The 26,136-nt window shown below is 40.1% G+C and overlaps 1 protein-coding gene across 1 annotated transcript in view; it reads left to right on the top strand.

Moving 5' to 3' along the window:
• Nucleotides 1–25,737, top strand: part of BMPER (BMP binding endothelial regulator) — a gene marked incomplete at both ends in the record, with an annotated part of 145,674 nt that extends 119,937 nt beyond the window's left edge. The window contains 2 exons of the mRNA XM_080339243.1: nt 19,215–19,345; nt 25,556–25,737. Of these exons, the coding sequence (XP_080195369.1) occupies nt 19,215–19,345; nt 25,556–25,737 (313 nt within the window). The remainder of the gene's footprint in view (nt 1–19,214; nt 19,346–25,555) is intronic.
• Between the last annotated feature and the right edge of the window lie 399 nt (nt 25,738–26,136).

Here is a 26,136-nt window from a genome sequence, read left to right as displayed (position 1 = left end):
CCACATATTGGCATTTGTTACTGGCTCCAGGGGATGCTCTCAGTACAAGACCTTAATGGCAGAGTTTTCATCTGTCTCAGTGTAGATGAGATGATTTGCTTGAGGTCACCCCAGGACATTGTACGTACAGATTCACATGTCTATTCAGGATTAATAGAGAAAGTGTGGTTTAAACTTACCCAAGAGTACTGTGCAACTGCATGCAATGAACCATAGGGCCCGAGACTTCTGCTGCATAAAACAGTAGAGCTATGTAATTAGGTAATACAATAACATTATCAATAATTTTAACAGAAAAGAAACATTGCTGCTAACCAAGTTGTTCTTTTCAGCCTTTAACCTGACATTACCCTGTTTGTTTAATGAATGGAAAAAAAATCTCTGGATCACTTTGTTGCATAAGAAAATGGGAAAAGAAGATACATGCTAGGATTGTCATCATGACTGATGGAGTCTAGTCAGTTTAACAGATTTTTCACAAAGTTGCTGGAAAACTGCTCCTGTTTTATTTCATATTATACTATGGGACAGCACTTGCTTCTTCTGTTGTCAAGACAAACTCTCCATTTTGAATGTCACCCCTCATGATTCCATTCTTGACCTGGATACCTCAGGCCTGATTAATCTAAAACAATGCAGCCACAACCTTGGGCCAGGAGAGCGTATGTCTAGCAAATCAGGTAACTACTAGACAAATAATATGATAATAGTGATGAGGCAGAGGCATCATCCACCTCTCTGCATATTTCCCAGTGCTTTTGGAAGTCAGATGCAGCAGACTGTGTACTACGCTTGCCCTTGCAGAGGGTTGGGATTTGGAAACACCAGATAACACGTCTGTGGTGCTCCAGGCAGTATCAGAGGAAGGTCTAGGAAGCATGTGTATCCCAGAAACATGAATTATATATCACTCTGTGGTCACAAGGTGTGATCTGTACATTTTGTTCATCCTCAGGAATGCACTGGAAGTAAAAATTAAAAAAAAAAGAGAGAGGCTTTGCCTACCTTGCAGGGACAGTCTGAGGAACAGCCTTGATAGGGATGAAGTGCCTTGCTAGGCAGAGTGATGGAGAGGATGGTAGATAGGGTCAGAGCCAGCTCTGCCATTCTCCCCCTGCTGAAGACACGGCTTGTGTGCTACGTGGGACAAATTACTTCCCAAATTGTCACCATTCCTGTGCCTCCCTATAACTGAGTCCCTAAAGGGAAGGCAGAGTTTCCTTGGTTGGATCTGACCATGGACTTGAATATGCAAAGAAAAAACGTAAGACTTGGCATAATTTCTCACTTCCATCCCCACAGATGTGAGATCTGACCATCAATACAAACACTTCAACAACGGCCTCTGGTTTGAATTGAGGCTAGGGCTTGAAAGCTGTTTGCATTCAGGGAGCAGTACACAAGTTGCATTAAATGAGATGGTGACTTCCCTCTCTTTTTAGACATTTACACAAATAATTAGCAGCAAAGCTGTATCCTCAGCAGAAGCTATGTAGAGATGCTGGCATCTTTCCCCACCTGTACAGCAGGATCATTGTCAGTACTCTATGGAAATACATTGCTTCACTTAATTTCTTGTTAAATAGGAGATTTTAGTGTCAGGGCTCTCACACTGCCAGTGTGTTATGAATACAAAATTTAGGATTTTTCGCAAGTTAGAAAGCACACAAGCTGCAAAAGCGTGGCAGGAAGCATAAGGGGCAAAAATGGCATTTCAAGCTACTTTGACTTTAAGAATATTTACTGTATTAGCACATTAATGTAGTTATGCTTTGGGGCTGTAAATATTTTTTACAGTGCATTGACTTGTGCTATGCGTTCACGTTTGAGGCTCCAAATTGCCCATGTACTTGTGTGTGAAATGAAGTATGAAGGCAGACCATGGGAAAATGAAATGCTTCTGAGGCTTATCTGCTGATCTCAAGCATTCAGGGCTGTTTGCTATCATTGCATCTTCTGATAGGCATAAAACCCACCAAGTGGTAGGTTGGCTATTACCCTCATGGAGTTCACTGTGCAAAAGAGCAACGTTTTTGTGGGTGACCAGCTCCCTCCCTGTCTTGCCGTTTGCAATCTTGAGAGTACATCAGCAATGTATTTCTGATTTCCTCAACTTTTGGATTCTGTTTGAATGTACAGAGAAGAAAGAAGAGCACTTTCTGCAGTGGGCAGGGACAGCTGAGGGAAGAAGAGGGCAGGGAGACTCCTTCATCCAGCATCACCACAAAAGCAGCTGAGTCAAGGTTCAAGGTTAGTTAACTATGAGACCACCACGGCTCCCTGCTGAGCCTCCCAAACTGACCAACCAGCTGCCCAGCTGGAGGATGACTTGACCCCAGCTCATGGTGCTGCTGGGCCAAGCTGTTCCAAACCTGGACAGCAAGGGATTGAGTTGAGCCGTGTGGTCAGGCAGGCCCATGGGCTCCAGTGTCCCCAGAGCAGAGGCTCCACCTTGCTGTCCTTTATAGCTCTTCTTGTTCCTCTTACTACTGCATTTCATTTTCTGCTTTGAACGGCAGGGGTTCAAAGCAGACTTGGAAAAAGACATGGCTTTCATATGATTTCTGAATATAGATAGAAGCTCTGTGAAGGACCAGATGTAGGAGGCTAGGGGGAACAATCTCATAAATTGTCACTGGTGAGACTATGATTGAATGCGAAATTATTCCACTGCTGAAAACAAATATGATGTATTATTGCAGAGCCAGATTTGGGGTTAGGAAAATTGGGTAGAGATACTTGCCTGAAGCTCTCTGTGAATCTCTGCTCTCTCGAGCAAAGCTGGATTGATTTATGGTTGTGTCTGGAAACTAGAAGTGGCCCAACATGGATCCAGATCCAGAGGCAAATGTCCTTAAAATTGAGTGTTCCATTGTGCATATGTGCGGATATGTGTATGGAGGATGGAGAATGAGTTTAGTTCGTTACTAAATTGGAACAGATGTCAGATCTGGAATTGAAGATTTCAGTTCTTGTCCTTGTCCCATGGAAACAATGTGATGCTATCATTTCAGCGGGCAAGTTGGAGCTGGTGTGCAGCTTAGGTCTCAGCTTTATTACCCTCTGCGCTCTGAGGTTTATCTGAACTGAAACACACAATAGACTTCAAATGATATGATCTCAGAAAACCAAAATGGAAATAGATGTTGGTAACAAACATTGATATTCCTATGGACAGAAACTTTTCAAAGTCCTCACAGTTTATTACTGTTGTTCTAAATCAGTAAGACTGTTTGCGCAGCTTGAGATCATATATCAAAAAGCAGATTAACTGCTTATCCTACATATGATAGAACTGAAAATGATATCTTTTTGTTTTTAAGATTTAATTCTCCTACTCGCTATTTTAAAATATGGCTAAAGAAAATCCTATATGAAACTAACAGACAAAACCAGCATACAAGAGAAAAAATAATGAACATACATACTGAAAGGGAACATTTTATTCTCCCCAAGTAATTCATGCCATTTTATGGTTTATTTGAAATGGTCAGTCCTGGCGGCGTAGTGAGCAACTTGGCACATGTGTTTGGTTGCATCCATGGAGAAAAGAAACAGCTTTTCTGGAGAAATGTCTGTATGTGAGTATAAGAGAACTTTTTCAGAGCTGATCGTGTAGAATGAGACGTCAAAAGCAGCTGGTGCTGGCCAACCATACCTGCATTGCAGACAAACAGAATTTTACCCTGGGCTTCAACAGGAATGGAGTTATACCAACACCGAGTGCTTTTGGAAAATCTTAACCATCAAAGAGCCTTCTTTTCTCAAGCCAGACCATGTCCTCCTGTAACCATCTTTTCAGGAGAAGGGAGAAGTTGGCTTGAGGTTAACCACCACGTGCCCAGCTGGGACCAGCTCAGAGATTGTGAATGTAGAAATGCTTAAAATGAAGTCCTCAGCCAAAGCTAGAGCGATGTGCTTAATAGCCAAACACCCTTAATAATTTCTTAGAAATACAATTAGTCATTTCCAAGTCCTAGCTAATCTTGTTTATTTAAGTATAACATCAAAAAGCCATCCTCATAGGTTAAGATCCTAGGGTGCTAGTGTCAAGAACAGATAAGAATCTCATTGCTGCCCTCAAAAATTTAAGTTTTAAAAATGTATGTTTAGCTTTGGAGAGTTCAGGACAGTCTGTCCCGTACAGTATTATACATTGTTCTGCTGGTACTGAGCTTCATTTGATAAAGAACCAGCCTGCTTTGCTGCTACAGCTTCCCATCAAACTGCTTCCTCCACTATCATTTCAATGGGATCGAAAAGTGGGTGTATTAAGAAGAAGAGAGAGGAAATCATAATGGGGTGCCTGTAATATTTCCTGTCTTCAAGTGTCATGTTCTCCAGTCTTTCTCCTTGCTCTTGAGAAATGTACAGTCAGATCTTGCTAACTCAGTCGAGTCAGGTCAGAATGCAGCTTACACAGAGTGCCCCATGGGGTTGAAAGCACACACAGCAAGAAGTTTGTTTTAGGACTTACTAGATTGCATGCTGCTTTGGAAGGCAGTGCTGTAGTATAATCATCAGGATGCCTTATAAAAACAGATCTGAAGGAGTACAAAGGAAAGCTATTTGCAGTGCACAGCAATACATTTTATTGAGCGTACACAACCAAGAAAGGTATTTTTCTGTACTTCTGAGCACGTCTGTAAACACCCTACAAGCATTACCCGAGGAAGTTCTCTCTTCCCAATATGAAATAAAGACCAAAGAGTAACAGCATGTGGGCATAAAAATTAATGTGACAGTTTGCATAAAAAGTAAAGAGGGGGTAATACTCTGTTTTTGTGAGTTTCATTTCTAAACATTTAACTCTGACCACCTCAAGTCTTCTTGCACTTTAACTACAGCCTTTTTGTCACTTCCCGTCATGAAAATTGTACAACATTTCTGTGAGATGATAAACAGGTGTTACTTTTCATTCTGGCAGCAACGGCATTTTGGTGCAGGATGAAATAATCCTACCATTAAATAAGAAGCTCACAGTGGTGTTGTGAAGCTTAATTTGTTTGGAAAATGCTTTGCAGTATTCAGATGAAAGGCGCTCTGGATATTCAAAGTATTATTACTGCACAGCTGGTGGTCTACACGCTGCAGATGTTTCTTCCATGCTGTTGCATGGTTACTTAAGTGGCTTCTGAGTGCAGATGTTCACAAGTGAGCATGCACACCCTCCTCTGCCTATGTTTTTTGACACGGATTTTATTGCTGCTTGACTTTTGATCTTGAAAAGAATATTCCTTCACTGGTGAGGCTGGCTTTTTTTTTTTTTTTTTTTTTTTGGCTTTTTTTTTTCTTTTTCTTTTTTTTTTAAGGCTAGTAGGTGCTACATGAGTGTGACTATGTCCCTGTTGGTTCAGCCCCATTGCAAATTACAGCATCTGCAGACATTTACTGTGGGCCTTTCTCTTTAGCCTGCATTTCCTCCTGTGGCTTTTACTCATTCCCACAGTGTTTGACTCTGGGGACTCTGACTCTTCTGTTATTACTCCATCACCATCACTCTCCTCATGGAGACATGATGATTCCCTTTGTACTCTTTGCCCAGATGGAATCAAGAACTTCACTGCCTCTTGATTTGTTACATAAAAGGGATCTCTAAGAACCACTGGCCTTGACATTCACAATAATAAAATCTCTCTGAGAAGATTTCAGGATAAGATGAAATTCTAGCTTCTGCATCTATGGTCCTATTCATTCCTGTTAAGTGGAGGGAGATAAGGTCTGACTGCAGCTGACATCCATGTGGAGTGTTCTGAACATGCACAAATCTCCGTGGGGGTGCTGTATGATTTCATCAACCTATTTGGTAAGAGAACTAATGTTAAAATTTACACTCCTTTTGTTTTGCTGTACTTCCAGCAAATGGCAAGATATCTAATGTAAACAAGGGCAACTGAGTAAATGAGACTTTTGTGTAACCTAAACTGCAATACATCGCCTATTGCATTACTGACCTGAGAGAGTAGAAAAGGAGCAAATCTGTATACAGACACGCAGAGAAAGAGAAAAGTACAGCAAAATGGTACCTGTTTTGATCAACATAGATCTTTTTTATGAGATTCATGTGGAAGACAGAGAAGATTTGGTACTGGAGTGTTTCTTCTGAAGTATTTTGAAGAATGGATCTCTCTTCACAGCGTGTTCAGGAACCACCGTCTTGCAACTCAGAGGAATGAGTCCTGGCCACATATCTCTGGAAGAGACTGTGAGAAAGCAGAGGCTTAAAGCTGACTGCATCCAGACAAGTAGCTTCAGAAAGCAAGGAAAAACCACATTACTTTCTGTAGCACTTTCTGCAGAATTCAGCACAAATCAAAGCAGAAGGCTCAGTCTTTATCCAGGAAAGTTAGATCTGAAAGTGAGAAATCTTGAGAAGACTAGACCCTGGCTACACTGTGAGGTGAATTGCGCCCTAAAGACTTGATCATTTCCTCTGATTCTTAAGTGTGTAACAATTTGCCAGTGCTCATGAAATCTTCTAAATTGCATCCCTGGATACCATAGCTGCTTTTAATATGCAGAACTGGTAGGGTTTATGCAGATATATATAAGTTTCTTTACACTCCTGTGTTCCTACTGAAGTGTCTCATCCTTTCTCTGGATTAGTCTTGGTAGGCATAGCTTTCATTCTGCCTCCCTACTATCTCTGAACCATAAGAACTGCTACAGGTATGTGTAAAAGGATTTACTCCACCTTACTGCCCTACCATTGCCTGCTCCACGGGGACAGACTTAAGGTACTGCCACTTGTCCAGATTCCCATATTTTTTTCTCCTGGACTGCTGGTACTGAGGTTATTCTTCTTCTTTCAGTGCAGCTATTTCTAATATACATGTGCATACATCACTGAAATGGGAGAGGGAGCAGGGATGGAGGGGAGGAAAGAGGAGGAAAGGAAAAGCTTCTAATGTTCTCTCATTACTCAGTTCATCTCCCCTGATTCATAGCCAATACCTCCTCCCCTCTTCTGATATATTCCTTTCCTCATTCTGATTAGGTATCTCAGCCGAAATCTAGTCATCATATGGGTAACATTTGGATGCATATCATCTTGTTCATTATGATGCAATCATTTGTGATTTACTGTTGCTTGGTAACAAAAGTTTCATTCGCACATTATAAAAATTGCATTAAATCACTGGCCCTAGAATAGTGGCTGAAAATCAATCAGAAGAGGTTTTTACTCCTGCCACTTTGGCTTGAGATTGAAACATTTCATACGGTAGCTCTGCTAGGAGTAAGCTGTGCTTCCTTACTAATGTAATAAAATGCAGACCATCCTAAGGGGATGAGGGAGTTGCATTCCAAAACTTACACTGCAAGTGACCAAAGTTTAATGGAAAACTCTGAAAAGATTCTATTAAAAAACCATTTTCCTTCTATATATTATACTTTCTGGTTTATGCTTTCACTGTTCCTTCCTTTTTTTCCTTACTGGCACAAAAACAGGATCTTTGTTTTGACAGAGCTAATCTGCTCATGCTTTCATATGGGCCCTCAGGCTCCCCACCTGTGGAAAGATCCGTGGAAGCAGGAAAACTACTGAGTGGGTGCCACACGCTCACCCCAAAGGAAAGAAATCAGTGGCCTCCCAGAGGCACAGACTGTAAGTGTTGTGGTTCCCGAGGACCCATGGAGAGCATGAGCTATGAATCCTGTGTAACTTATCACAACAAGCTTTTCCTTCCGCATTGCATTCTAGGATTTCCCTCTCCTGTCAGCTGAGCTTCTTCAGGAGATGTTCTGGATAGGCTGCTTTGCCACAGCTGTGCCATCTCCCTCTTTTCAAAGATTGAAAGGCACACTCAGAGCTGACAAATTCTACCCGCAAACTTGACTGGTGAGAAAAGTTTAAAGTAGCTTGCAACCACTGCCAAGTTTGACAGCAAGCTTCATAACAAACTGGTACAGCTCTGACATCTCTTCACTGCTTCTGTGGGGAGGCCAGGGAAGTTTTTATGGAGTGAAAAGTGATGGAGAGAGAATGAATGGCTTTGTGGCTCCATCAGGCAGCATGCTCAAGGTGGCACTGATCTGCTCCATAGAGTCTCTGGCTAGCCAACAAAAAGAGGCAAAGCCTCAGGTGTTTAGGACTTTGTATACAAGACAAAGCCCAGAATTATCTCAGCATCATTGTCACTGGGCATCAACCCACAGATGAGCAGGAAAATAACCTGTGATCATGATTATTCTGTGATAGGGAAGGTTTGCTCATGCTCATGGCCAGTATTCCTCTTTAAAGACTGCTGATTCACATCAGAGCTCTCTTTGCATCTAGCCAAGTAAATGACTATGCCCGAACCAACAGGCTGAAAGGTAAGTTTATTGTGGAGGTGAACAAAACTTGGCTCCTTCTGCTTGTACCATCTCATCCCACCTCACCCAGAAACAGGTCATTCTGACTTTGAAACATCCATGTGGGTTCCTGTGGCTCCTCTGACCAGGCTAATATGTTGTGAAGTCACTGTGTCTAGTACAGGAAGTTTTAATTCACAGCAGTTTAATTCAGGAAGCTTGAATTTCATGTTTAGCTGTATCATGAAACAGCCTGGATCCTTCAAAGCTTTGAAGTACAGAACTGCAAAAAAAAGGCTGATGACAGTTCTGAGTCTTGGTTTCTGTGTTGTCAGTAAGAAAATCCCCGTCAGTTTCACTGGAGACAGTGGCTGAGTCCTGTATCACTATCAAACAGTTGCGCTTACCCTCTCCCTCTGATCTGTTGAATATTCAATCATAGAATCATTTTGGTTGGAAAAGCCCCACAAGATTATTGAGTGCAACCGTAGCCTAACTCTAGCACTAAACCATGTCCCTAAGAACCTCACCTATGTGCCTTTTAAACACCTCCAGGGATGGTGACTTCACCACTTCCCTGGGCAGCCTGTTCCACTGCTTTACAGCCCTCACCATGAAGAATTTTTTCCTAATATCCAATCTATGGGACTGCAGCAGCACTGCCACTGTTTTAATACAGATCTCCCGAGTGGCCAGGAGGATGTCACTGATGGGATGCTGGTCGGGCTGATGCCTATCAATGCCGACACAGTCTTGAGAACATGCAGAGCAAAAGCAGAGGTGCCTGAGGAAATGCAAAGACAGGAGCTAAGTATCCAGCATGAAAAGGTCAGCCTTGATGAGGTCGGGGCAACCAAGCTGAGACCACAGCTTTGCATTCGCATGTTTGAATTCTGCCTAAATCATGCTTTGTTTGCATGTCTTTGTGTGGATCTGGGCCAGGACCACACAGGAAGCCATAAAACCAGGAACAGGGTGGTTTTTTTTAATGTTTCCGTTCAGGTAAGCTGGGTCTTATGCCACTTCTTGCAAGTCCTATTTTTAGCAGTTATCTTTGATGAAGAGCAAACAGGAAGACTTCTGAGATGAAATGCACTGTGAGTGTGTGACAGGCTGGAAAGGTGGCATGCTCAGTGAGCCTGACTTTGCTGAAATGAGATTTTGGCTCTTGGTTTGTAAAGGGAGCAAGATGAGGACAGAAGCTGTTTTCTGAGTAGCAGTCTCCTATCTGCTCTTTCCCTTGCTCTCTTTCTTTCATATTCCATCTGGAACCAGCAACTTTTTAAATGCTCTGCAGCCACCTAGAGGAAAAATACACTTGATTAACTTAATCTTATATAGGTTAAGACCGTGAGTGGGCTCTGCAGAGTTTAAGAATGTGAATTTCTAAACTAGCCAGCCTGTTTATTATTATATCTCAAGACCTCCTTGGAAATATACACAGTGAATCATCATCAAAAGCTGAAGATAACTTCAATTTCTGTTTACACTTCAGAAATATTTCCTGCTTCATGTTATCATTGTGCTTGTTATTGGATATGACATGTTTTTATGACAGATAGCATAGCAGGGCCACGGCATATTTTATTGGTAGAGAGAAGGAGATTATCTGTTTTGAATTTTTATTTTAGAAGATTTAAATATAGTTTTCTTTTGTATTTCTATCTCATGACTATGGCAATATGCTATTGGTATATCTGCATGGTTTATGTTTCTGTAGGGCCATGACTTCAAAACCTCTCAATAATTTTGGAGGTTCTATTTAGGATGTTTATAAGTTCCTGAAAAACCTCTGGCTTTTCTCAGACAAGGGCTGTCACACAGAATACACTAATGGGCTCTGTGTATACTAGAGTGAAAGCTGATGTAGTCATATTAGATTCATTTAGTCTTTGTGCCACGTTTGTTTGCACTGTATGAAACATAATAACAAAGTTTAACAGTCGATTGAAAGTACCACTTGAATGCCTGAAGTTAGATATTAAAACATGCCTGTCTTTTAAAAATTGAATTGAAATGACTGGCTTTTCCTCTCTCTAGATAAGATATGACAGTTCAGTCTCCACTTGTGCCTGAAGAACTGGAGACTGGGTGGAGCCTTCTTTAAAAATCAAGTCCAGACATGGACAAAAAGATAAAACTTTATGTAATTGCATAATGCAAAATCTCAAAATGATAATGGATTTTCCATGGTAGCTATGCCAGAGGACACTGAAAATTCCATTACGATGGAGTGACTCTGTCATAAGTCACCTTAGCAGTGTAAGTGCTAAGCTAAGTGTGTGCACAGTGAGCTGAATGAAAATGTAAAAGTGCTAGTATGGCTACTGAGAAGGTCCACTAAGACATTCTCCATTTCTTTTCCTCTCATAAGAAAAACTTGACATAAACATATAAACATCTGAAATATCAGAATGATGTGTTCAGTTGAAGTAGCTTGAATACTGCTGTGTTATGCCAGAATGTGATGAATAATAAGAAATCTTATTGGCCTAAGAAATTCATAACAGGAAATAATGAAATTTGGGAGTTTGTCTAGGTTGTGGCTTCTAGGGGGAAATGATGGGCTTCTCGAAACACAAAGCAGTTCAGTTTGGTCAAAACACTCTGCCACAGGGAATCAGTGATAAGCACATAGGCTGTACACCTTACACAACTGGGCCTATGAAGGATGGGATTTTTGGTAGGAAGTGACTTTCTTTTTGGACGTTAAATCCATAGAGAACCAAGAGGCGTTTTTTGGGTTTTTTTGGTTTTTTTTTTTTTTTTTTTTTTGTGGTTTGGGTTTTTTTTGTTTTTTCACCGGAAAGTTTTGCACAAATGCATGATAAGCTACATCAGGTAGCATTAGACATACAGCTACTGTAATCTTTACCAATTACATGATGCATATTTGCAAGTGAATGACTGTGCATATTAATTAACTGTGGATATTAATTAAAGTGTCTTCAAAAACTAGGTTTTAAATCTTCAATGTCAGGTTCAAGTTGATGCTCCTAAATTTGCTTCTGTATCTTTTGGTTGGTCTAAACTTTTTATTGCACATTACCTCTCTAAAATGACTTTGGAAACTCTGTCTATTCTAAAGCAGAGTTATTATGTTCCCTGTATTTTCCAGCCAGGTATACAAACCACAGATCATACAACGTACAGGCAGCCAAATCCTTTTTCAAGTTATCTCATCGAAGAAAGTGGAGCAAATTGTGTGAATACTGCTCAAGTTAGGAAATAAAATAGAACATTTTTTTATTATTTCAGTGGGATATTGAACACTTGTTTGAAATGAATTAAGAAACTTATGCTGTATGTCCTCTTTGTTCCAATAATTCTGTATACAAAGTTGTATGTAATGTGCACAGAGAAGTGGTTTTTGACTGTTTCACTTCAAGCAATATGCTACATATGAACTCAAACTCAAACCGCTTGAGTTCTCATGCATACAGGTATTTATTTCAAATGCCAGGTTAAACTCTGCATGGCCGAACACAATTGAAACAGAAGAAGGGGAGGTGAAAACTCTCTCCCACTTTCTGAAAATGAGTAGAAGTGTAAGGGGTCAACACTTACAAGGCTGTGGATGGTGCTCCGTATTCTGTTGGAGTTTCCTGAGCAAAAATCCTCTCTCTCTAAAGGTGACAAGTCAGCTTCTCAACTGTACTGTAACCTTCAGCTCTAGGAAATATTCTGAGTCATACCAGATGCTTCTTGGAGCCCAGCGTGGGACTTCATTGTCTTCCTCAGTCATGGTTCAGCTATTTCCCCATAGAGAGATTTTAGCCAACCTTTCCATTCTCAGGACCAAAAAGAACATTTAAAGCCACAAACGCCTGTAAAGATCCAAGCACAAGATACAAAAAGCCTACTTGACACATTAGTAGGAGCGGTATCATGACGAAAGAACTAGGGAAGGTTGCTGTACTACTTTGTTCTTTATTTGGTTCTTCCTCTTTCCGTCCTTTTAAGTGCCTTTACCACTGCTACTACATATTCAGAGAGATTATAAATAGGTGTCAGGATAGTGATGTCCAGAGAAATTTATTTTATGCAGTTTTAGAAAATGTTCCAGAATGTTTCATTGTACATTTTACCATATTCTTGTGGGTAATGTTGGTTAAGGCAATGAAACGCAATTCTGGCACAGCATGCTCTTTATATAAAGGTTAAAAATACACATAGAACACTCTTTTTGGCTTTTTCCAAAGACTTTTGGGTAATACTTTTAGCAGCACGTAGTATAGGCTTATGGTGATATTGTGCAGCACAGTATGCTTTTTCAGAGCTCTACATGGACCTTCATTTATTCAGTGTCTGGAAAATACTATTTTTGCTTACCCTTTGTGAGGAAAGTATGGGTTCTGACTTTTTTTTAAAGGAGCTGAATATGCAGTGAAATCAAAATTGAATTGCTGTCTGTCTCTGTTATGTTGAAAATTAGCAACAATAATTGCCACTTGCATTGAAGCATCCTTTCCCTAAGCTGACTGAGCTCCTCTAAATAACTGCTTTGGAAAGATGCCTTGGCAAGGCAGGGATGGATGCGGATATCTTGTGTGATTCCGTTCAGTTATCTCTGAGTGCCAAGTCCATATCTGGAGCAGGAACAATGGCACTCAGAGATAAATTAGGACTTTTTGGTGTGTGTGTAACATGACTGCTATGTCCTAGAAATCTTAGACCACATGCAGCTCTTGCCCTTTGGTAGAGTTGCATATTTTATAATTTCTTTCTGCTTGGTTCCATGTGGCAATACAGTCCATGGTTGACTCAAAGTTGCACAAAAATTGGGGATCAGAATGGAATTTGAATGTGTGATTCAAGTGTCTACTACTGCAGACTCCTCCTCTGCAATCTGATAAAAATAACTGTGATATTGTCAAGCATTATGGCAAATGATCTCTTTATAGGAACAAGATTTCCCTATGGAAAGCATAAGCCTGCAGTAGATCTGCTATGCTTTGCTCACCAAAAATGAGCTGTGAGTTCCCTTTCTGTTCCCACATTTTTAGGGTTTTTTTGGAGGCAGTTCAGCAGTGTGGGAGTTCTTGTACAATGGGGGAGTCTCCAGGACAAAGTGCATGTAGGCTGCCTGCCACTTTTTCTGGGCACTTTCCCACTCACTGGAAAAACGAGTCAGGGCATTGATTTAACTCTGTCACAGATGCCTTTATCAGATTGTCATTTTAAGGCAGTATTACCATTGTTATGATGTGTGTGAATAGCACAGAGGGAGTACAGATATAGTTACCTGGTCTTGGAAAAAATTATCCTTGAAAATGACTGCCTTTGTATGAAACAGTCTGTTCCCCAGGCAAGGGCTTTGAACAAATACTCAAAAGATGTAAGGGCTTCTATGTTTTCAGCAGCCTCCAAAATTACCTTCCTTATGAGTTATTTGCTGCTTTTGCATTAATGCTAGTAAATTCTCGAGAAAGGGAGAGTGATTGCAAGTCTCTGATCTCAAGCCTCAAAGCCATAGAAAGTCTCCAGCTCTATATACTATGCTTCAGTACTTCAGTAGGATTAAACATGCACCTTCAGACAAGAGAGAGCTTGTGATAGCAACAGCATGAGCCTTTCCATTTTACATTGGCTCATCTTCCCATTGTACATGGCTCATCTTCTTGCATTCTGAAATGACTTCTCTAGATGGAGCCATAAATAATGGGAACTCATTGAAACTTTGTAGAAAAAAACAGCCTAAACAAAATTTCTTATAACAACAAAGCTACTGACAGAAGCCATTGGCTTTTTATTTTTCCTGTAAAGGAAGAGAAAGGAGGGCTAATTTTGGATCAGGACAAAACAGGTTCCTAAATTATGCTGCTGAATTGTGAGCACTCCAGAGTGATTATAGGAATCCTAACTGGCTGTTGTGTAGAGTTTGGCTATTTTCATAACAAGCACTAAATTAGGCAAAGCTTGTACTAAAAGTCTGATTTGGAATACCAATAAGAAATTATCCCAAGGCGTCTGTCTCACAGGATGGTGGGACTGGGAATTAAACCTCTCCAGACAAATGACACTTCACACTTTGGAGTCTGCAAATGCACAGCTTATCCCAGGTATAGAGGCCAAACCCCTTCACCATCTGATGGCTCTTCACATACATAAAGTGGATGTAGTGATGCACCATCTCTAATTCCTAAAGTCTGTTGAGACCTGCTGGTGGATAGAGGAAGATATTAGTGTTTTCCATCTGCATAGAGCAACTTCTTGAAGGTACCAAAAGGTTTGAAAAATGTACTGCATCATATTCCTGCTGTGATATGTGGAAAAAAAAAAGCCAGAAAGAAATAGTCCCTCTTAAAATGGCTGGTTCTGGTTTTGAACTTGTGTGTACTGCAAAGGAAAAGGCACTGCTGATGTTCAGCAAGTGAACATCTGCAATTTCAATTCCACATGGCATAGACTAAGGCTGTAGGACTTGTTGCTGTGATCTTTTCTGCTTCTTTTTAATAGTGCATGTAGCACAGGACTCGGTTCTCTGCCCTTTGTGGGACTTGGAGACTTTCCACGGTTTAATGTGAAAAAGGGCTGTTGCTGAGGGAGCCTACTCATCCAGTTTGCTTTGAAGATGTGGCAGCAGAGTGATTGTGTGTTTGTCTCCTCCAAGGGTGTGTCCCACAGCTGCCGGATGCCTTCACTTTCATGGATTTGCCCTCGCAATGGTTTGCGATTACGCACACCCAATTAGCACCATCCCTGACACACACCCTGCAGGCAGCATGGGCAGCATCAAAAGGAATCACTTGGTACCAGTTGAGGACTGAGGGGTTGGCTGTGCTCCAGTGCTTATTCAGAGCAGGGACTCCAGATAAAGTGCACCACCACAGCCTAACACTTTTTTTTTCAGAGATGTAAATATGTCCTTTAAAGAAATGTAATTTTCTTTTGAACCACAACATCGTTACATCTCTATATGATTATACTGCAGGCAGAGATAAAGCTGCCTGATGTATCTTGTGTGTATTTCTATAGCTGGTAAAATGGCTTCATTTTATAAGTAACTTGCACTGCAGTCTTCCTGTGGGATTATTTCTATCTGACTGTAATGTTTGGATGACTAAGCTTCTCATATGAATTCTCAATTTTATTTAATTAAAGCAAATGTTTAGTTTTGGTAAAGAGTCACAATATCTTGGAAGACCCAAAGTTTCTGTTAGTGTGCAGCATGTTAACTTGTCAGTATAGCTTCATTATTGGCATAATCCCAAAGTTTTACTAAAAATGTATTTTTCTGTTAACAGCCCAGTCAGATTAGAGTACAGATAAGCATCTGCATACATGCAGTTCATGTCACAGGATCTATTTATCACATTCAAAGGAGGAGGGAAGAGGAGGCAGAATCTAGTGTAGCAGAGGATATTTTTTAAAATCTATGAATCACCTGAGAAGGTAAATAAAGAAAAAAAAAACCTATTGGCATACCAATGATTTTTGCAAGGGGAAAGGATTAGGACAGCACACAAAAAAATCCATTTTTAAATTTACCTAGTGAAGCATCCCATAATAGCCCTCTCATACAACTGTGAGAACAATAACTGTGAGAAATGTAATTAAATGCAAGAAGTAAACACATTTTGAAAAAATACAAACCCAAAGTCAAAGCTTGCCATGGGCCATCGCCAGGTCCCTCCACAAGCCAGTGCACAGAGACTGGACACCTTTTGTCTCCATGTCCTTTCCCACAGCTGCCCTTTGACTCTCACAGTGGCTCTCAAACAAACCGTGTATCTGCTCCCTGCTGATTTCAGAAGTGATATAAAAAGTCCCCTTCCCCCTGACTGCCGATCCATCTAACTGTAATTAATATTAATGTATTAAACTTGCCAGCAAGGAGTTTAATTATGAAAAAAAGAAAAAGATGTATTTATTTTGATTGACTAGTCTTGGCAGCTGTGGATATTGTTTCCTTTACTCTCGTTTTTTATTTAACCTTAATTAATTAATTAATTTAACCTTACAAATAATAATAAATTGTAATTTATTAATAAAACCCCTGCAATCTAGTGATCACTCCTCAGCCAAGCCCAGGGCTTGAGCCCGGTAGCTTTCACTGGGATTAAACACTTTGGGAAAATAAAAATTACACAAGCAATTAGGTATGTAATGAATCAGAGGATTGTTTGTGCTGCATGTGGCACGCTACTTTCCTTAGGGGACACCTGTGCTGAATATCGTAGTAAACAGTGCTGATCTCAGGCAAAGAGGAGATGTTTCATGCTGGAGCCTGTCTGGATGTCCAAGGCCACCTCAATGCCAAGGCTTAATGGTGTCACGTTGCTCACGTGCATGTAGGGGCTAAACTCTACACCCTCAAAGCACATGGCTGCCCTCCTGGAAACGGTGCCCTGGCCTCCCTAATCACCCAGAGCATGCCCTGACTTTGTCAGGGTCAGTGCTAGCCTTGCCACCAACATGTTAATGGTGAAAAAGATTGGGTGATTGATGGTCTGCCTGGAGATTTCCTGACCTGATATGCGCACCTGAGGTAGATGTAGGTGCATTGCATCAGTGCAGGAGGTGGTGTCCCCCTGAGTAATGGTAAAAAAGTGTATTCGTGCTCTAAAAAGCAGAGGAAGTACCTTGGGTTTAGGATTCTATAATTTCTAAGGCAGAAAGTCGATGAACATATAGCCAACCTGGCACTGACGAGCATCCTTAAACACCTCAAGCATTAACGGTAACTAAATCTAAGTGTAGAGCAGTAAAGTGTGATGGATAAAGGAAGCTAGCACCGAAACAAAAAGTTGGTGAAATGGTATCTCGATAATGGACTCTATCTGTGGAGATTATTACAGACTCTCTTTGTGATAATAATTTGCTGCAGTAGCAAACAAGCACCCACTTCACTTTAAAATGAGACATACACCTCCTAATTGGTGTGGGGTACGTGGAGCAGTGCCTGCTGCAGGGATGCTAGGAAGCAATCATAAACATGTTGTGGCCAAAGGAATCAATGTAAAGTTATTTAGTGTGTCACGTAAAAAGGTGACCTTTTGTGTTTATACAAGGTCTTTTGTCAGTGAACAACATCAAACAAAGCTAAAGATGTTGTGCTAATCTGTTCCTTGCAGCCTATCAGCTGTGATATCTATACAGCAACATCTGTTACCGGGAAAGATGTAAAGGGACCTACCGCAGAACTAAAGTGAAATAGAATTACATTGTCCCCAGAAAGTAATTTCAAATGAAAACCACTGGTCTGTAAATGTGAACATGTTATATATTTGATTCAAAGCAATTCTGTTTATCCAAAGTACGTATATACTGATAAAGGCAGGACAGGTAACCTTTTTGCATTAGTACTTATGTTACTTATTCGTCACAGTGAATTTTCAGATAATTTCATGCTGGGGATTCACTGAGAGTAAAATTATTAAAAGCTCATGGAAATGTCAAGCAGAACTGTCAAGTTTAACCTTATGAACGGTCACTGAAATAACCAGTGACTTTGGCAGGGGGAAATACTCCTCTTAAAGGGGCAGTGTTGGATATACAGAAACAAGCTTGTCTCTGTTTAAAGGACCACTCATCCTCTCTCCTAATTTTAAATAAAGGGTTCCAAATGATTCTAAGGCATTGTATGGTCATTAGGGCTCCTGATCATTTTGACTGAGGTGCCTGCACCTTTTCTAAGCTACTATCTCATCAGCTATAGGGAAAATTTCTGGAAAATTAAGCTGTGTCCATCTGTTTCCTATAGACAACTGAAGTTTTGGTCCACAGTAAGAGCACTTAACATGGAGACCTCATTTTTTATTTCAAGTCTTGTTCTTTCTAGAGGATTCATGCCTCTCACAAACGTTGCCTTGCTCTCTCAGGAATGAATATGTTACTGAATGTGCATAAACCAGGGGGCTCTTGTCCATTGACACCCAAGGTGCATGCACAGAGCACCCTCAGTAGAAAGCCAAGGAACTGAGGGCACAAATTTCAGAGGGCTGAGTACGTCTTCCTGTCACCTTGTCCCTGCCTTTTAATGATTCCACTCAGAGCAACAGATACTTGGCATTTCTTAATTTGCATTGCTACGTTTGCAGAAGCTTCTAAGCGTTTTGCACATGCAGAAACTGCCGACTGCAAATCTGCTGGCTCTTGCCAGTTATAGTTTAGGCCTGTGCCAAACGGGCACGTGTTCTGGATGAGCTAACTTGAAATACAGTGGTGACACACACAGCAGCAGTTTTACTTAGGGCCATGTTAGCAGCTTTGCTCCCTGCTGTGTTTTGTGATGAATCCATCTTATGCAATGGAAGATGATGGTGATATTAACAAGTGCCTTGAGGATTTCTTAGTATGAGAACTACTCAGTTATGCTGCATCATCCCTGCTCCTTTGGAGTTGCTTGAAGTCTGGCATTCAGTAATGATGCTACTGAGAAAATATGGCATATAGCTATTTTGGGGATTTCAAACTGGGGAGAGGCTAGAAGTAACCTGGAGTCAAGGCATCGTTTCTCATCCATTGCATGGAAGGGCATGTGCTCATTATCTGCAGAAGTCATCCACTTAACACTGCTGCTATTATTATTGGTAAAGTTCTTAAATGATTACTTTCCAGGGAATAAGAAAGAAGTCATTATCTTGTGTTGACACAAAATCATTGCAAAAATTGAGTTTACCTTTTCTTACTGTGGTCTCAGTCCTCTCTGCCTGACATTTCTTGAGTCTTCTTCTCACCTCCCTGTTTCTGTGTGGCTCTCTCCCTGATGCTGTTGAGACTTTCCTGCATCAGAGCAACGCATCAAAACAGAGATGAGCCCTTGTGATGTGACAGCATGTTTAATTTTCTTGCTGTTTAGCACAAGTTGCTGTGGCATTGAACTTCATGTGATTGGAAAGTAATCAACTCCAAACCTCAGGCAAATATCTGCTAAAGCTTTCCTTGCTCATTTGATCTGGGGCTTTGTTCTGCAGGTCCTGTGTGACAGACATGTGCGAGTGCCCGGTCCATAAAAACTGCTACTGCGAGTCATTCCTGGCATATGCACGAGCCTGTCAGAGGGAAGGGCTGAAAGTCCAGTGGGTACCGGAGCAGAACTGTGCAGGTAAGCATTTTGGGACTGCTTCTTTGTAAGCCAGTGCATAGGCTAATAGGCCACTATCCTTTTACTGATGGAGAAGGATCAAAAATGAACCGTCTAGAAAAGACTGAGATTGTACCAACAGCCAAGTTGCATTCAGAGTTCTGGAGAAACACCTTAAGGAAAGATTTTCAAGAATCAAATACTAGAAATGTTTATTTTGCAAAACTTCTAACCTCTAATGCCACTCATCTTTATTTTATGTACTTCCAGAAAGAAGTCCATGCCCTTTTCTTTCAGGATACGTAAAGAGTTGCTTAGTGGCAATGTTTAAACTCCCTTGACCTCTGGTTCTGCAGCAGGTTCAACAAGGGGAAAAGAGGGAATGTATTTAATGGGAATATTAAAATGCAAACCTGCATTAATGTTGGTACTTGGACCAGATTCCCCATGTGATTAGGAGTGCATTAATTGCAAGTAATTGTGAGTAATTGTTTTCATGAGAAGTGTTGGCCTGTGGTCGTGGGCACTTGAAGTAAAATGCAATATTGCAGATGAATATTTCCCCTGATGATGATCTCATTAATTTAGGACATTCTATAATGGCATTGCTTTGCCTGGAAATGCATTCAGATTTATGTAAAGCAATTGACAGCAGTTTGGAAAAAAAAGAGAGAAGGATACTCAGTGCTGGTCAAAGAGCTATTACTCTGTGGTCCATTTTGGTGATTGTGTGTAGTTCAGGGTCTGCTCTCTCAACTTCAATTTCCTTTTATGTTGAAGGAAAGATAGCAGGGATGGGTGAGTGACAGAGCAAATTGCATTTGATTGACTGTTCCCAAAAGGCTCATTTTTTCTTAAAAAGGAACAGAACAATCCAAACAGGGTGTCACTAAATGAAAGCTCTATTCAAGGATGTGGTCTCAGCACTAATAATGTATGTAATTTTAGTGTATTGATCTGGTAGCAGATCCATGCAGAACCTGAAACAAGCATCCTGATTTTATTTTATTTTTTTTGACCAAAGCTCTTCAGAGCAAGACCTCACTGTGGCAAGTGCTGTAAAAAGAATAACAAGTCCAGTCCTTGCCTTCAGGAGTTTATACAAGTGTTGACATCTCACAGCTTAAATAACTGAGGCTTCTTTTCACAATTTTTTCTGGCATTTTATCAAAGACAAGAAAAGTTCCTAAGGTAAAAACAGTCCTTGAGAGAACATTATGAAATAATTTAAACACACATCTTTCATTAAAGATAATCAAAGAAGTGTCTAAATCTACCTGAGTTTTTAAATCTCAAAGCAGACTTCTAGAGCAAAAGGGGAAATCTTGTTAAGCAGAAAATATTGATAAGCCGTATATGGTCAAGTACCCTCAAAACACTTAGTTAGGCATCCAGCCTCAAAGAAGTGGTAACATCTTCTACAGTAAATCATACAATATTCATCAACTTGAGTCTACTGTAATCCATATTTTACCAGTGGTCAGCATCAAGATTTTAATGTTTAACTTACTTTTTTTCTCCCTCAAAGTTGTAGTTACAATTATTGTGTCCTAATTATAGATAAAAGTTCCTGGGTATGAAACAATATATCCGTAATAAAACTTGGGCATTCAGTGACTTTCATTTCCTGCTTGACATTTCATAGCTGGTTGGATACTTGGAAGAGCTCCATTCTGATGAAAATGGAGTATGCTTATTAGTAAAGTCAGGTTTTAATTATTCTTTTGTGCATTATAAAATGAGATCTTGTGTGGTTGCCAGTTGCTGTACCCTGACCGCTGTATGCTTAGCTCATTTTTATAATCTTCAGAAAGCCTGTGTTGTCTGGAGGGCCAGCCAAACAGGCTCAGGAGGCTGAATTACGTGTCCTGTTCCCTCCACGTTCTTCCTCCTTTCCCAGTGCAGCAGCACATCCTCCTCTAAGTCCTCCGTTAAATATTCCTGCTCAAGGTTTGCTGTTCTTTGAGGCTGACTCAGTAAGGGCAATGTAAGCTGTCATTTAACCAGAGCAGTGAAGAGAAGAAGCTAGTGTGTAAGGAAAATGTTTAGGGTAGGAAAGGGTTGGTGATATCCACACAGAACCTGAGAGGGTTTGGAAAGGAATATGGATTTCCATGGGAAGTAGTGGGGAATGAGACCTGTCAGGCTGGGCATAGGAAGAAATATGATGTGTGATAGGGAAGAAAAGAAGAAAACCAAAAAACAAAACCACAGAAGAGCCAGCATGGGGGGAACAAGAAATAAGAGAGTGAAACATGTGAGAGGGAAAAGAAAGGATACAAATGGAAGGAAGAGCTTTGAAAAGGAAAGGGGATAGAAAAATTATGTGGTTTTTTTAGCACAAGAAAGGCTAAACAAGCATTTTATAAAGTGCAATTAAGTAAACAGAAGTGGTGATAGACCTTGTGCCATAGTAATGTAACACTGAGTTTCTGAGGACACTGAAAGAAAGAAGAGTCAAGGATAGCAGACAGTAATAACTCTGCCACAGGCATGATTACACCAGCAAGAAAAAAAAGCAAGTATGGACTATAATAAAATGCAAAGTGCACATGCTGGTACTGATGTGCTGACACGTTTCAACAGCCTCAAAAAACTGACCAATTTTTCCCATATGATTGGTTGAACTAGAGGAGGATGAGTGTATATCTGATTTTGACTCTTCTCTCCTGGGTCCCCTCCTCTCTGTTGTGAAATTTTCTGTGCAAATTCACTCTTTCCCTGCTATATGTTGTTTTCCTTTAATCATTTTGTGAATGTGTATCAGAATTTTCAGTGGAAACTCATTAAAACACAAAGTTGAAAAGATAACACACTAGAAAGTCAGTGCCCAGATCTATTGCCCTCTGCTCTGTTAGAAGGAAATGCTATGAATTGCAAGCACCATGAGTGACATTCAGATTGAAAGTCCTAAAACACCTCCAAAGCCCAAACTGTGCAACACCAGCAAAAGTAGGGTGATTCATCGATGCACAAATATTAGCTCAGAAATTTCTTTGGAATCAGATTTACCAGATATCATCCACCGAGAGAATCCTTCAGCAGTTCCATGTTAGGTATTTTGGCTTTTGTGTTTGGGAACAAGTATTCCTCTTAAATAATTATGGCCATGTCTACAAAGACAGGCACAGACAGATACAAGCCTCCTCTGTGAAACTGCCAAACTGGCTGGAATAAGCCAGCTCTGGTCTGAAAACTGTATAGCCTTATTAGGCAGGGTTTATTAGCTCAGGCACAGTGCTGTATTTATGTGACTATATGGCTTCTGGACTGGAGCTGGCTATCATCCCACCAGCTCAGAAAGTGGTCTGAGGGAGCTCACATCCGTCATGCCAAACACATGTTCGAGAAGAAGAGTGGAAAAATCCTGTTGGGACTGGTAATGTTGCAAAATGCAGTATTATTAGTAACTTTTGTACTTTGGCTTATTGGGTTTTTTGTTTGTTTGTTTGGTTGGTTAGTTGTTTGGTTTAGTTTTCAAATTCATTTTTTTTGCTAGTGCACTAAGGGAGTTATTACTAACAAAGCTCAGTTCTTTTAGAGAGGATTTGCCTTGAAAGATGGGTACAAAGGTATCACTTCTGTTTTCCATGTTTACATGCTACTGATTCATTTCAGCAGTCCCTGGGAAGCCTACTGCAGAATGTCTTTTTTTTTTATTTTTTAAACTGTTGATGAAGTGGAATGTTCTGGATCAATCACACCACATGTTAACAACTGAAGCACTAAGCAATAAAAGCCATTCAGGGAACTTAAGCAGCAGCCATTGTACTTTTCTGATTTTTCCCTTGACAGCAAGCTAATAATACCATTGTAGACTGCCTACAGCAAAAAATAAAGTCATCATATCTTCTGCATGGCATCATCTGAAGGAGAATGAGGTGTTTTGACATACCACATCCATGTGTGGTAGAGGAGAGCTGGGGAGTACTTACAGATACCATGTACCACGGCTGCCCAGGGCACGTTGTAGTGTAATATGTTCTCATTTGCTCTGGGGCAGGGATGAGGAAGTGGAAAGGAGACCTTGGCCAACTTTCCTCAAACCCAGCAGCTGAGGCACCAAACAGAGCTCAGGTGGAATGAATGAGACGGCTATTACTAGAGTAAAGCTTTGTGGAATTAAATCTGTGCAGCCTGAAAGCTGAAGCTCACAGACTTTTCTACATGGAAACTCCATGTACTGAAGCCCGATGTTTCAGTTCGTGGTTGGTCAATCTTTTGAAGGGAAACTCATTTTCAGAAAGGAGGGACAAAAGCTTCTAGTAAACAGCCCCCTTGAGGTAATTCATGTTGTGTGTGCACAATCACTATCCATCTTGAACATCTTGGTCTACTTTTCTAGACAGTTAATACATTGTTTGCAATGCTCCTGGGAGCTCTGCACGTTTTTGTTTCCTCTCTTATAGAGAGTCAATCTCTATTCTTAACACACTACATAAGTGCAGAGTTTGTTCTGAATCTGATATCTTACTCTATGTTCAATATTGTTTGCATGTTTTTCTCACCTTCTAAATTTCCTGTTTCATTTAAATTTCAATTTAGTTATTCCTTTTCTTGGTTCCTTCTTTAATGTGCATGAAGTTATCATGCAAAGCAACACAAAAATATAAAGCTGGAAAAACCTTCTCAAAAGATGTATGCCCACAAGCAGAATAAGCCTATCCTGAACATGTCTGAAAGTAGTTTTTTCCAACCTATTCTAAAGTGATGTTCAAGAAAAGATGTTTCATAGAGCTTTTAGGTAGCTTGCTCCAGTGCTTTCCCATCCTTAAAGCTAGAAAGCTTTTCCCCTTCCCCCCACCCCCCCAATATCTACTTAATATCTGATATCTAGCTAATATTCAGTTGTTGATTCTCGGTAAGTCCAGGGTAATTTCCTGCTGTATTTTTTCTGATTTTTTGTTTGCTTATATTATATCAGTGTCCTGAGAACCCTGTATGCATTCTTGCTAGAATTCCTTCTTCAGGCTGCTTTTCATATATGTATAAATGCTATAAAATGCATGAGAAGTAAAACTTGCAAGAAGTTGATGTTGCTTGGAATGTTTTTTTTTTACTGGTGAAGAGGAACCCCTTTAATTTATGATGCTTTAGCACAAAAACTTCCATTCTCTGTAATACACTCTTATATGTATTTAATGGACTTATTTCTGCCTATTTTTTCTTTATGAATAATAGCAGTACTGTATTGGCAGTGTAACACCAATCCTCACAACAAAACAGCATTTTTCTGTCCATAACATAACTGTTCTTTAAAAATTTGGACCTGCAATCTTTCTCAACATGGAAGAAACCTTCTTAATGCAATCACTTCTCTGTAAATAGCAGAAGATGATTGTGGATGCTTGAGGGTCCCTTACCATCTATAAACCATTTTATCGGTACTTGTTTTTGCCATCAGCACAGCCTTTAGAAGGAATAACAGGCTTTCATTCATTATCGAACTGTATATTATTCTCCATACTAAAAAGGCAGGATATAAAATGTTAAGAGTTTCAATATTGATCGAGAAGGGGTATAGTGCTTTTAGCTGAGCCCTCAGTGGTCTCTTATGTTGGAAATGCATTGAACTGTCAAGTACATAAATCAATGAATAGATAACTGGAATCATTAAGTACAAGAATCTTCATTCTCAGTGATCTCTTGGTAAAATAGCATAAAGCATGGAAATAATCAATTAGTTTAGAAATGGTGCTGCTGAATTATTAGTATTGTTTTGATTTGCTGCAGTATGCCATATTGAAACTATAATCATAGGAATAGAAAGTTGTACACGGTGAATGATTCTCCTTTCTCCTCTTCTTTGTGTAGGAGTGTGACTGATAATAACTGTCTGTCCTTGTAAATGTTTCAGGAATCTTTGATAAAAGCCACTGTAACAAATAAATAAACAATGTTAAGCCTTAAATATAAAGCATAGGTCTGCTTATAGATGGAAACCTTGCCAAAGCTTTATATACCACCAGCTGTGTTAAAATTCTCAAAAAGTTCAAGACTGCTAGGACCTTGATACCTTTTTGATTAGGAGTTTTGCTACCTTTATATTTGTGATGTTGCATTTAATATAGTGGAATCTCCTTACAAGTAATTTTTTCCTCTAGATGATCCTCATACCAAAACATGATTTTTTTAATGTATTTGCAGTAGAAACCAAGCAAACAGATACATAACTTTCCCTATGAGACTCTGTGTAATACGCATGTTTTGTTCCTTTTAACTGCCTTTCAGCAACCCAGTGTAAACATGGTGCAGTTTATGATACCTGTGGTCCAGGATGTGTGAAAACATGTGACAACTGGAACGAGATTGGCCCGTGCAACAAGCCCTGTGTTGCAGGGTGCCACTGTCCAGCAAATTTAGTTCTTCACAAAGGAAGATGCATCAAACCAGTCCTGTGCCCACAGCGATGACACAAGTTCTCTTTCCTTGGACACTGATGCGGGTGATCACTGACCGCTTTGATGCTCACAGCCAGTGAAGGACTCCAGCTGTTTGCGTGCAGATTCTGCAAAGTACACGTCTACTCACAGAGTGTAAATATGCTCCTGTGTGTGTGTTTATGTGTGTTTATGTAAACACATGTGGCACCTAGAAAGATATATAAATGCATACTGTGTGTATGTCGATACACATCTGTACACAAGTGCCCTAAACGTAAGTACAACCCATATATTTATATATATGTCCACACACACACAAACATACATCATTTCTATATATCATAGAAGGATGAATTATTATATGTATATTTTTTGCTATAAAGTTTATGTATTATTATTTCTAGGACCCTGATCTGTAAGTCATTGTAT

The sequence above is a fragment of the Nesoenas mayeri genome (genome assembly GCF_963082525.1).
Source record: "Nesoenas mayeri genome assembly, chromosome: 2".
Taxonomy (NCBI): Eukaryota; Metazoa; Chordata; class Aves; order Columbiformes; family Columbidae; genus Nesoenas; species Nesoenas mayeri.
Note: the sequence above shows the minus strand (reverse complement) of the source record. Positions and strands in the feature narration are given on the sequence as shown.